The sequence below is a fragment of the Hyla sarda genome, assembly GCF_029499605.1.
Source record: "Hyla sarda isolate aHylSar1 chromosome 1 unlocalized genomic scaffold, aHylSar1.hap1 SUPER_1_unloc_24, whole genome shotgun sequence".
In the NCBI taxonomy this organism is placed as follows: domain Eukaryota; kingdom Metazoa; phylum Chordata; class Amphibia; order Anura; family Hylidae; genus Hyla; species Hyla sarda.
The window spans coordinates 340,819-354,155 of NW_026607586.1; the positions used below are offsets into that span (position 1 = coordinate 340,819).

At 48.2% G+C, this 13,337-nt stretch overlaps 1 protein-coding gene across 1 annotated transcript; it reads right to left on the minus strand.

Moving 5' to 3' along the window:
• Positions 1 to 6,381: 6,381 nt before the first annotated feature.
• Positions 6,382 to 13,279, minus strand: LOC130298136 (oocyte zinc finger protein XlCOF7.1-like). The gene is made up of 3 exons (XM_056551045.1): positions 13,157 to 13,279; positions 12,486 to 13,073; positions 6,382 to 10,452 (listed from the first exon to the last, which is right to left on the minus strand). Exons 1-3 carry the CDS (start codon positions 13,242 to 13,244, stop codon positions 9,437 to 9,439), a joined length of 1,692 nt encoding a protein of 563 aa, XP_056407020.1. The 5' UTR covers positions 13,245 to 13,279; the 3' UTR covers positions 6,382 to 9,436.
• Positions 13,280 to 13,337: the final 58 nt, after the last annotated feature.

Genomic DNA, 13,337 nt, shown 5'->3' on the forward strand with positions numbered 1-13,337 from the left:
GTAGCTCCGGCCCCTGCTCCTGAAGCTGGCCCTGAAATTACTGAAGCCCTGGAGGAGGACGTGCTGGATGAGGAGGTCAGGAGACTGGGCGAAGAGGAAGGCAATATGGCCGACTCTTCCGATTCCTCCCACTATGAAAGTGTGGATGAGGAGAGTGTAGAGAAGGCCAAAAAGACAAGGGCAAAAGGAAAGGGAGAAAGAAGAGGTCCAAGCCCTCTCTCCCTCGTACTGCGGGCCGGATCCAAAGCGGAAGCCTGACTGCCCCCCCTCTGGTTGACCTGTCAAAACGGTACCTCGTCCTTGATAACATCTCCTCCCCCTCCTTGGAGGGGGAAGGTGAGGGCGAGGTGCCTAGGGAGAGAGAGCCTCTGGGGGGAACTGGGCCCTGTCCTGTTGAGGCACCTTCCTCGGAGGGCAGGGCTAGACCGGGGTCGGACGGAGACGGGGACCATATGGACCAGAGTGAGTCCAAAAAAAGGGGTAAAAGCGGTCCTGCCCTTTCTTCTTCTGGGGATGAGGGGACGAAGAAGAAGGGGAAGAAAAAATAAAGGTGAGGCCGTCTAACTCACTCATGATGGTGGCACTCACCCCATTGACGCTGGCATCCATTAACTGTGCCAGCATAAAGTCGGATATGGCTAGATTCGCAGCCTTTGATTTTCTCGGCCGTGTTGAAGCCGACATTTTCCTTTTACAGGAGACCAGGTTGTCAGATCTAGCCTCTCTGGTTAAAGCCAGAAGAGAGTGGAGGCGCGGGCCCTCCCACTGGTCTCTTGCGGCTGAGCCGTATAGTGGGGTGGCGGTCCTTTTTACCGCTCCGGTTGAATGCCGACGGGTTATTGAGTTAGAAATGGGGAGGTGCCTGATCTTAGATGTCCTCATGAAGGGGCAAGAGCTCCGGCTCATTAACATCTACGCCCCACAAACCAAGTGGGGCCACAAAGATCTCTTTATGAGGATTAAGCCCTTCCTTTTTACTAGCCGGCAAGTGATTTTTGGAGGGGACTTCAATAATGTCACGAGGTCCCAAGATAGGAGAGGTTCCAATGGTCCGCTGGCTTACGATAGCGTGGCCCTCAATAATATAGTTAGGGAAGCTCGCCTAGAGGACGCCCACATCCGGAGCCCCTCAGGCCACGTGGGTTTCACCTATCATCGAGGTAGCTGCACGTCTAGGATAGACAGGTTTTATTTAAAGGAGGAAGCCGTCTCTTCCGCAGTGTCCGTGGTTGAGGTGGAATTCTCCGATCACTGTATGATTTTGTTTTCCTTGAATGTTTCAGAGACCCCCCGGATGGGTAAAGGTTATTGGAAGCTGAATTCGTCCCTCCTGGAGGAAGCGGAGATAAGACAGTCCTTTGAGGATTTTCTTCAGAGTCAGGTACCTTTACGGGACCTTTGTAGTAGTAAGTCAGAGTGGTGGGAGATATTCAAGAAGCGGGTTGCGGGGTTCTTCCGCCAGCTCTCGAGCCTCAGGTCCCTGAATAGGTACCGCCTGTATCAGGGTCTGAGGAGGAAACTCGAGCTCCTTGTCTCGACTGGAGGTAGCCGGGAGGATATCTCCAGAGTGAAGTCCTTGCTGATGAGGTGTCAGTACGATAGACACGCATCTTTAGTTTTTGAGAGGGATTACGGGAGGTACCGCTTGCCCGACCCTTCGTCTCAGGACTGATTGATAGTACGGGATCTCTGAATCGGTCCAGATCAGGGATCCTGGAGGTCGTCAGATCCTTCTACTCGCACCTCTTGGGAAGGAAGGATCTAGATCGAGACGGGATGTCGGCTTTCCTGGCTGAAACTATTCCTGAGCCAGGGGTAGACCCCTCTCTTGATGTTTTGGCAGAAGAAATCAGGAAAGAGGAAGTGAGACTGGCGATCGAGGGGCTCGCCCCCAAGAAGTCGCCAGGTCCGGATGGCTTAACATCCGAGTGGTACAGGACCTTTAAGGAGTCTTTAGCTCCCCTCTTGACTGAGGTATTCAATGAGTGTCTCTCCTCGGGCACTCTACCAAAGTCAATGAGGAGGTCAGCCCTGATTCTTCTGTCAAAGGGTAAAGATCCTAGCCGGATTGAGAATTGGAGGCCCATAGCTCTTCTCAATATGGACAGGAAGCTTCTGGCCAAGATACTGTTTAATCGGTTGGTGAAGTTTGCACCCCGGCTCCTTTCGGGGGCCCAGCACTGCTCTGTTCCAGGCCGAAGCACCTTAAGTGCTGTCCTCAGTGTCAGGGAGACAGTGGAGCGGAGTAGTGCGGGTCTCTGGAAGGGGTACATGCTGTCCTTGGATCAGGCCAAAGCATTTGATCGGGTGAACCACGAGTACCTCTGGTCCGTCCTCCTGAGATATGGCTTACCGAGTACTTTTGTGAATTGGCTTGTCACCTCATATGCAGGGGCAGAGAGTTTCCCGCTGGTGAACGGTTGGTCTGGCCGCTCTTTTGAGGTGGGGTCCGGAGTCCGTCAGGGTTGTCCTTTGAGCCCGCTGTTATACGTGTTCGCAATCGATCCCTTCGCCCGGAGGGTAGATTGTGGGCCGTTGGCGGGAGTCGGGATGACTCTGGCGGAGCCGGATGTCGCCCAGAGAGTGGTGGCGTACGCTGATGATGTCACTATTTTCGTCTCCTCACGGGAGGAGGTCGATGTGGTGTTGTCAGAGGTGGACCACTACTCTGAGGTATCCGGGTCCAAGATCAACCGGGATAAGTGTGAAAGTCTCTGGCTGGGAGGGGGAGATCCCACGTTTGATCTCCCGGACACCTTTCCAGAGCTCCAAGAGTCAGCAAAAATTCTGGGCATCACATTCGGCCAGGATGATTATCCCACCAAAAACTGGGATGGTAAGCTCCAGGATGCCACTCAGAGGGTGAACCAGTGGCAGGGTTGGTCTATGACCCTCAGGGAAAGGGTACACCTGATCAAATCGTACCTGCTCCCCTTGTTTATCTATCTGGGCAGTGTATGTATCTTACCAGAGGCTTACTACACTAGGGTCTACAGCCTGTTTTTCCAACTGTTATGGGGGAACAGGTTGAACCTAGTCAAGAGGGAGGTTACGTATCGCACGAGGAGACTAGGGGGTTTATCTATGGTAAACCCTGTGGTGTTCTTAACGAACACCTTCTTGAAAGCCAACATTGCAAACCTCTGGTCAGAGAGGGCTCCTCCATGGGTACTCTCCTGCAGGGAGTGGTTTCGGCCTTTCTTCCAGGAATGGGAGACAGGAGGGCAAGTGAAGGACCTCCGTACGCCCCATGGATATCTTCCGGCTTACGCTACCCCGACTCTGAAGGCGATACGTCGGTGGGGTCTGGGAGATCAGGACCCAGTCAAGGCAGTTCCTTGACAAACGGGTTCTGTTGACCCACTTCCAGAAGCCTCTGGCGCTCAGGGACTGCCCAGGTCGGGATCTGAGGGTGGGGTTGTATCTTTTAAACATAAAAAGGATCCCCCAGAAGTTTTGGGACTTGGCCTGGCGCTGCTTTCAGGGGAAGCTATGTGTAAAGGACAACCTGAAGTACAGGAACTCTGATGACCGGGGATGTCCCCGAGAAGAGTGCGGGGACACGCTGGAAAGCATGGACCACTTCCTGCTTCATTGTCCCTTTAACATAGGGGTCTATAACAGGGTGGGCGCTTCCATCGGCTGGAGTCAACTTGCCGGCCTTGCCTATCTGGAGTGGGCTTATGGGGCATTCAGGAACCTGGGTGGCCGAGATCGGGGCACTTTATTCTTAGTCAGTTTAGTGGTTAGGTACTACACGTGGAACACACGGTGCTTAGTGTCGACCCAACAGAAAATCCTCTCCGAGGTGGAGGTATGTAGGAACATCACTGGTGACCTCGGGAAGATCAGGTCTTTGGAGTATGGCAGTCTTGGTACCAGTAGGGCTTCTCTCCTGTGGAGAGGTTTCTCATTTCATGTGCCCTAGGTACTAAACCTTTTGGCTAGAGTACCTTTTATTTTTGGTTAGGGGTTGTTATAGGGGTAGAGATAGGGTGAGGGCAGGGTCAGATTTATTGTAGGGATAGAATTAGGGAGAATTGTAGGGGGAGTTAGGGAAAGAGTATAAAATGATTTATGTATCAGGTCTGCCATCCTTCTCCCTGGTGGTGGGCTGATGCATGTGCACATTAGCTTTTTGTTTTGTTTTCAATTTACATGGTATGAAGGGCTTACAGGCAACCAAACTTGGGCCTAAAAGGGATGGTGGTTCAGAATGTATAAGTTTGTATATAAGTTGGTTGGGAGGAGTGTTAGGTGGGGAGGGTGTATTTGTGGGTGGTGGTTTTGTGGTGTTTTGGGGTCCTGACATGGGTCAGTTAAGGACTGGACTTTGCGAACTGTATGAACGGTATGGACTCTGACCCATGTACAGGAGGGGTGGTGTGGGTGAGGGGACAGTTTTAGTGTAGGTGCTTTCCATTATTTTCTGTAAGTATATTTTTGTGTATTTTCAGTGATTTTTGTATATATTGTGTTTTGTATTTATATTGTTTTATATTATATAGTGTATAGTGGCAGTCGGGTCAGTAGTTAAGTGGTGTCATATGTGTTTGTGTATATATATGTGTGCGTTTATGTGTATATACATGTGTATATATATATATATATATATATGTATGTATGTGTATGTGTATGCTTGCGTATATGCATGTATACATGTTTGTGTATAAAATTTTATATTTTATTTTTTCCTCCTTGGGGGGGCTGCTCCCCTCCGGTGTCTCTGCTCTCCTCGCCTCCGGCTTCGCGGTCTCGCTTTTCGGCGGTGTTGTCCTCTTCTTTGGTTCTGGCTTGCTCTTTTTGGGTCCGGCGCTCGCCGGTTTCTGGGCCGTGCGCGGGTCCTCTCTGGCCGTCCTCGGCTTCTTGCCGTGCTGGGCGTGCTTCGCGGGCCTTGCGGGGGCGGTGCGTGGGGCTTGCCTCTTTGGGCCCTCTCTCCGGCCGCATCTCCGCGCTGCTTTTCCCTGCCCTTCTTTCACCGGTGGATCTCTGGCTGGGAGGCAGAGTGTTATTTAGTAGCAAGTTGTACTGGAATAAATGATTGTTTTTTTTTTTATATATTTTTTTTTTATATATTTTTTTTTTGTTTTGTTTTTTTTCCCTGGGTAAGGGTAATTTTTGAGTTACAGACAAGTTGTGCTACTTTTATGTTCCTTTTCTTTTGTTTTATAGCCAAGTCGTGCTTTATTTTATGTTTTATATATTTTTATAAGCCAAGTTGGGCTATTTTTCTGTTCTTTTTTTTTGGAATGCGTGTTTGTGTGTGTTATTTTGTCTTTTGGTATGGGGAAAAAAGTAAAAGTATATTTTAGTAAATTTGGGCTGGCCGGTTAGGCAGATTTTGTTTTTGTAATTTTATTTATGTTATGTTTGTGTTACGCCGAGCGCTCCGGGTCCCCACTCCTCCCCGGAGCGCTCGCAACATCCTCGCATTTGCAGCGCCCCGGTCAGACCTGCTGACCGGGTGCGCTGCAATACCTCTCTCAGCCGGGATGCGATTCGCGATGCGGGAGGCGCCCGCTCGCGATGCGCATCCCGGCTCCCGTACCTGACTCGCTCTCCGTCGGTCTTGTCCCGGCGCGCGCGGCCCCGCTCCTTAGGGCGCGCGCGCGCCGGGTCTCTGCAATTTAAAGGGCCACTGCGCCACTGATTGGCGCAGCTGGCTTAATTAGTGTGTTCACCTGTGCACTCCCTATTTATACTTCACTTCCCCTGCACTCCCTCGCCGGATCTTGTTGCCATTGTGCCAGTGAAAGCGTTTCCTTGTGTGTTCCTAGCCTGTGTTCCAGACCTCCTGCCGTTGCGACCTTGCTCTTGTCTACTCCCTTGTACCGCGCCTATCTTTAGCAGTCAGAGAGGTTGAGCCGTTGCTGGTGGATACGACCTGGTTGCTACCGCCGCTGCAAGACCATCCCGCTTTGCGGCGGGCTCTGGTGAATACCAGTAGCAACTTAGAACCGGTCCACCAGCACGGTCCACGCCAATCCCTCTCTGGCACAGAGGATCCACCTCCAGCCAGCCGAATCGTGACAGTTTGTTATAGCTGGTTAAGCTTGTTTTTGTTTTATATCAGATTTGTTTTTCATTTTTATAATAAAAAGAGTTACAGCTCCAGCAGATCTCTATTACTTTTAGATGGAAGGATTTGCTTTATCTATATTAGTATCTACTTATCTTTCTTTAATCCTCACTTTTCCCTATTTTTGGATGACATTTTGGTGGCTTCAGAACCAATTACCAGGTTTCCATAGAGTTATGGTCCCAACATACAATGGTCGTCCTGGAACCAATTAATATCGTAACTTGAGGGACCACTGTATTCAGCTCCCCTTGTGAGGAGGGTATGAATTTATTTTTATTTATTTATTTATATAGCGCCTACAGATTCTGCAGCGCTTACAATTATGGGGTACAAACAAAGACAAGTATCAGACATAAAATTACACAATAACTATTCAAACAAGAGGTGTGGGGATATGTTGAGGATATGTTGGGGATATATTGAGGATATGTTGGGGATATGTTGAGGCCAATTAGAGACTGTTATAGGCCTGTCTGAAGAGATGTGTTTTTAGGCCACATTTGAAACTATGGATGTTGTTGTTGTGTCTGAGGGATTGGGATAGCATTCTAGAGAAATGGTGCAGCACGAGTGAAGTCTTGGAGACGGGAGTGAGAAGTTCGGATTATAGAAGAGGTTAGTGTGAGATCATTAGCAGATTGGAGAGAACATGTAGGATGGTAGACGGAGATGAGAGAGGAGATGTAGGGAGGTGCAGCATTGTGGAGAGCTTTGTGTGTGAGACTGAGGATTTTGTACTGTATTCTGGACTGAATTGGTAACCAGAGTAGTCACTGGCACACGGAGGAGGCGTCAGTGTAGCGGCTGGAGAGGAAGACGAGTCTGGCTGCAGCATTAAGGATGGACTGGAGAGGAGAGCGTTTGGAGAAAGGAAGGCCTATTAGTAAAGAGTTACAGTAGTCGAGGCGAGAGTGAATCAAAGCAATAATGAGAGTTTTAGCAGTTTCAATAGTGAGAAACGGGTGGATTCTGGAAATGTTTTTGAGATGCAAGTGACAAGAACGTGAAAGAGACTGAATATGGGGAGTGAAAGACAGATCAGAGTCAAATATAACTCCAAGACAGCAAGCCTGCTGCCCGGGAGTTATGGTAGTACCACATACCGAGATGGAAATGTCAAGCAAGGGGAAGAGGAGAAGAAGTAGAGCCAGAAAACGAGACGCTAAAGGAGCGGCCAGAGAGATAGGAGGAAAACCAGACGAGAGCAGAGTCCTTGAGACCGATGGAGCGGAGACTACTGAGGAGGAGCTGGTGATCCACAGTGTCAAAAGCCGCAGACAGGTCCAAGAGAATCAGTAAAGAGAAATTGCCATTTGATTTGGCTGTCAGAAGATCGTCAGAATAAATTTTGGTGTGTGTGGATCTCTTTTCAGGTTGGCTTAAGGCCCATCCAGGCCGAAATTCTAATGCAAAGGTGACAGCAGGGAAAAATTTGGTAATTAGGGTAAATTGGATTTATTAAAAGATAAAAGACCATCGGCATTACAAGTTAGTAAGACCGGCAAAAATACAGGAACATACAAGGGCAGCAGTCAGGGTGAGGGAGACATCACATACAGTCAGGATCGAGCTGATAAAAGGAACAATAACAGAGAACACGCCGCACCCTGAGGTGCCAGAAAACAGCAAAGTAGTCCGCCCCCCCTTACACATGCACTGATTAAGCACTATTTAGAAATTAAGTTAAAAGAGAAGACAAGTAATAAAAAGGGAATGGGAAAGCTGCCGCCGAACGAACCGCCTCGTGTCAGCACAATCACATAAGACAGGAACATATCTAGGAACCAACATTCACCATATGTGGATCAGATAAACCACGCACTGACTCTGGGGAGTCAGGGGGGAGGAACACCAGGCGCCCCACACACCCTCAAATTTAGCATTTCCTATTTTTATACACCACCTTAGAGAACGGGATAATAGAATTTACCAGCTTCTTCCATAGAGTACAGGTGGGGGGTCTGGGATCCATCCACCGTAATCCTATCCCTTTCCTAGCCAGGAACAGGGCTTCTCCAAGAAAAGTACACACATAATGGGGCCACAACTCCTCATCCAGGATACCAAATAAATCAGGGGGTCAGCTGGGGGAGAGGGGCTACTAAAGAATCTAAGAGCAGTAAGACCTCCCTCCAAAAGGACACCACATAAGAGCAGTCCCATATAGGGTGCCAGAAGCCCGCCTTAGGGGCAAAACAACGACCGTAACACCCCTATCAGTGGATATGAAGAGACTGGAGAACTCCCCGCCAGGAACTGCACCTCCATGGCTATTTATAAAAGACCTCCCTCCAAAAGGACGCCACTTAAGAGCAGTCCCCTATAAAGTGCCAGAAGCCCACCTTAGGGGCAGAACAACAATAACAGGTGCGATGTGCGCGCCCAATCCTATACAGTAAGAGCGGAGTAATATAACAATAGTCAATAATATAAAGTTGGATGAGTTTATTATTAGCAGCTGGAGATACCAACAAATGGGAAGATTGCATTTCCTCCCAATTCTCACCCGTCAGCGAGGGAATATGGGGTCTCCAGAGCCTTTCAGCCTGGAGAGGAGTTTTAGAAATTTTGGCCTGGATGAGGTGGGTGTACAGAATCAAAACCAGACCCCTCTGTCCCTGCGACGGTAACCCCCCTATCAGTGGATATGAAGAGACTGGAGAACTGCCCCTCCCTGGCATGTCACAATTTATAAAAGGCCTCCCTCAGGACACCATAATCAGTCTGGATTTGTAGAAAGGAGCGCAAAACTTTATCTGTATATAGACTCTCCAACATGGTCACCCCACACTCAGTCCAGAACTGGGAGTCCAGACAAACCAGCAGATGTGAAAAGTGAGGATTATGCCAAAGCGGTAAATCAGAAGGAACATCGGTGAATGGGTAGGTCTGCTCGGCTGCCTTCCAATTCTGGATAGCTAATTTATGGAGGGCGAGCAAGTCCCCCACTGGGGGCCCCTCCAAGGCACTCTCTGTAGAAGTCCATGCAGGTGATACATCCAGCCTTAGTATCTCCAGGATAGAAAGGGTGCGTCCCCCACCTAGAGGCGGAGACCGGAGTAACAAGTATTCTTGTGAGAAGCTTTTTGGATCTTATATTTGGAGACTCGTTCTCCAACAGGTCTGAATTTCCGCAATGATTTATCATATATTTATTAAGCTATGTGATCTTCTTCTTTCGTACATATGTTTGTAAGGTTAATATTCTTGTCAAGAACAGAGATTATATCTGTATTATGTTACCGAAGAATGCCACCGGGCGGGGTGTAAGACAGCCGGGCAGAAGGAGAAGGGTGTCTGGCACGTCGGGAGGTCCTCCCCATTGATTCAAGCAGAGTCACCTGTAGTTCAGAGCTAGTGCTCGGCCAGAGGAGCGGGAGCCGGCGTAAAGAGCAGCCATCTCAGTCGGCGCCAAGCCACGCCCCCCCATTTCTCACATTGTGAACATGAAAATGGTTTCTCTCCTGTGTAAGTTTCTTGATGTACAACAAGACCTGATTTAACAATAAAACATTCCCCACATTCTGCACATGAAAATGGCTTCTCCCCTGTGTGATATCTTTTATGTTTAACAAGATCTGATTTCCGAGTAAAACATTTCCCACATTCTGCACATGAAAATGGCTTCTCCCCTGTGTGAGTTCTTTGATGATTAACAAGATGTGATTTATAAGCAAAACATTTCCCACATTCTGAACATGAAAATGGCTTCTCCCCTGTGTGAGTTCTTTGATGATTAACAAGATGTGATTTATGAGCAAAACATTTCCCACATTCTGAACATGAAAATGGTTTCTCTCCTGTGTGAGTTCTTTGATGTACCACAAGGTCAGGTTTCCGAGTAAAATATTTCCCACACTCTGCACATAAAAATGGCTTCTCGCCTGTGTGAGTTATTTGATGTGCAATAAGCCGTGATTTCTTAGTAAAACATTTCCCACATTCTGAACATGGAAACAGTTTCTCCCCTGTGTGAGTTCTTTGATGCTGAACAAGCTGCGTTTTAGAAGTAAAACATTTCTCACATTCTGAACATGAAAATGGCTTCTCTCCAGTGTGAGTTCTCTGATGTACTACAAGATTTGATTTCTTAGTAAAACATTTCCCACATTCTGAGCATGAATGTGGTTTCTTTCCTGTATGAGCTCGTTGATGTCCAACACCCCTTCTGTGACCTTTTTCCTTAACATCCAGTGATGACTGAGAAGACAGGACCTGTATATAAGGATGAGATGAGAGATCTTGGCTGTGAAGGGCTGAGGGTGTATCTGGGATAATGGAATGTTCTTCATATGTATCTTGTGTGATATCATCATCTGCTTTATAATCTGAAGATATAAGATTCTCCTCTGATCTCCTGCTACAAGAATCTGCAGAGAATAACACAGATTTTATGATCAGTATTAACCCCTTAACAACCCAGAATATTTTTGTATTTCTAAGCAATAGTACTTTGTAAATCCATCCTTCATTTTAAAATAAGATTTACTGCAAAACTGAAGAACGATATTTGCTATGATAGCGGAGCAGCCATACAACAGTGGTGTCAAACTGTGGCCCTCCAGATGTTGCAAAACTTCAACTCCCAGCATGCCTGGACACCAAAGGTCTGTCTGCAGACTGTCCCCAAAAGGTAAATCCCTTAGTGCAGTGGTCTTCAAACTGCGGCCCTCCAGATGTTGCAAAACTTCAACTCCCAGCATGCCCGGGAGTTGAAGTTTTGGAACATCTGGAGGGCCACAGGTTGACACCACTGCCTTACAAGAAGCAGGGACACCAGTCTTTGACAATCATGTGGACACAGCCTCAGGGAAAATCACTGCTATCGGGCCCAGTCAGGGACCAAATGACCGTGCCCCCCAATCCACCTGACCCCGCAGGTTATAATTGAGCAGTCATCCAAACCGCCCCCTTTATAATCCTCATGCCAGCCAGAGAATTCAGGCAAAGGATAGGGGATACGTTATAGATCACGGGGGTCCGACCCTTGGGACTCCCTGCGATCTCCTGAATGGGGCCCTGGCAGTCTGCTTGAAGGGGGCGGACCGACCCTGCATGGAGCGGTGGCCGACACTCCCCCTCCATGTATCCCATAGAAATATATGGAGGGGGTGTGTCGGCCGCGGCATCCTGTAGGGGTCGGAATGACCGCTTCCGGCAGACTGCTGGGGCCCCATTCAGGAGATCGCAGGGAGTCCCAAGGGTTGGACCTCCGTGATCTATAACCTATCCCCTATCCTGTCTAGGCAGAGAGTATCACATTTTTGTCTATTAATGTGTATAGAAAGACTTATGTCCTAATAAAGTTAGTGAAATTTTCCTGGAACCAAGTTAAAAGAGGAACCTTTATTTTTAATGATTTTCGCTCACGACTCGCCAGCCGCACCTATACCTCCATTTGGACCCACACAGGTGACCCAAACCGGAACATTTCCGTATCAAAGGGAAAGAATAAAGGGATTTAAAGGGCTACTCCACTGCTAGACATCTTATCCCTTATCCAAAGGATGGGGGATAAGATGTCTGATCGCGGGATCCGGCTGCTGGGGCCCCCAGGATCTCCTGCAGCACCCCCCGTTCTAAACAAAAGCCAGATTCCAGTGGTCGTGACATCACGGCCACGCCCCCTCGTGATGTCTCACCCCCTCTATTCATGTATGTGGGAGGGGGCGTGGTGTGACGCTACGAGGGGGCGTGGCCACGAATTCATGATCACTGCCTCTGGCTTTGAGCGGTCCGAACAAAAAGTTCAGAATTCTGAAGCACCGGAGTACCCCTTTAAAGGAAAATTCTATTACATGAGTACGTATCCCCTAATGTGTATAGGGGATATATGTCTGATCACTGGGTGGGGGGTCCGACCACTGAGACCCCCGCGATCTCCTTCCTGGCATCCTGTTTGTGTATCTCCGTCTCTCCCATAGAGATTAATAAAGAGACATGTCGGGCACCTCTTTGTGCGGTGGTTGACAGTAATCCCTGCACGGAGCGGAGGTCACCTGTGCCTGGAGAGATCTGGGGTGCTGGGCAGGAGATCACGGGGGGGGGGGGGGGGGTCCCGGCGGTCGGACCCCCCACGATCAGACACTTATCCCCTATCCTCAGGATGAAAAAAGAACGATAGCGACTCCAGAGAGACAGAGAGCTGGTATCTACTGCTATATGGAGTAATATTAGTCTGTATATAATGTGTTTGATTCATAAACAGTATGGCGGTATTATTCAGTCACTATGTAGTGGTGATGGTATCAAGTCGACTGCTATAGAGTCAATATAGAGGGGGAGGGGGGATAGTATTTGCCCTTGAGATTCTAGTTACACTAATACTTCCCGAAAATATAATTGCAGCCGGTGACTGAATAGAATCTGTGACCCTTCTCTGTATTTAGTGGTTACTACTTACCTGGGCGGTAACATGTAGGAATGTCCTCTTTATACTGCTCATCACTGCTCACATCTGTCTCTTTTTCTTCCTTTATGTCTGTAGCATTAATATAGGTCAGATCTTTCCCTGTAGGAATGTCCTCCTTATACTGCTCATCACTGCTCACATCTGTCTCTTTTTCTTCCTTTATGTCTGTAGCATTTATATAGGTCAGATCTTTCCCTGTAGGAATGTCCTTGCCCTCCTTATACTGCTCATCACCGCTCACATCCATCTCTTCTTCTTCCTTTATGTCTGTAGCATTAATATAGATCAGATCTTTCCCTGTAGAAATGTCCTTGTCCTCCTTATACTGTTCATCACCTCGCACATCCGTCTCTTTTTCTTCCTTTATGTCTGCAGCATTAATATAGGTCAGATCTTTTCCAGTAGGAATGTCCTTCTCTTCCTTATACTGCTCATCACCGCTCACATCCGTCTCTTCTTCTTCCTTTATATCTGTAGCATTAATATATATCAGATTTTTCCCTGTAGTAATGTCCTCCTTATACTGCTCATCAAGAGGACGGGGACACCTCTCTGGTGCTGTTCTCTTACTGGATCTGACTGTAGGGAACACATACAGAGACTGAATTAATTCTTTACATACAAATAATGAGAGGACGTGTGTATATAGTCATGTCTATTACCTGGTGATGTGAGGGGCTGCTGATCCTCCATCATGACCTGATCCTTGTACTGATCCTTGTGTCCTTCTACATACTCCCACTCCTCCATGGAGAAATAGACCGCCACGTCCTGACACCTTATAGGAACCTGACACATAATGATACAGACATCACCCGACCCCTCCAGTGGTGTTACTGTATA

Coding starts and splice junctions, on each gene's coding strand:
- LOC130298136 (XM_056551045.1), bottom strand. CDS start 13,244: ATGGAGGAGTGGGAGTATGTAGAAGGACACAAGGATCAGTACAAGGAT. Junction 13,074..13,156: donor GCAGCCCCTCACATCACCAG/GTAATAGACATG, acceptor TGTTCCCTACAG/TCAGATCCAGTAAGAGAACA. Junction 10,453..12,485: donor TCCTACATGTTACCGCCCAG/GTAAGTAGTAAC, acceptor TATTCTCTGCAG/ATTCTTGTAGCAGGAGATCA.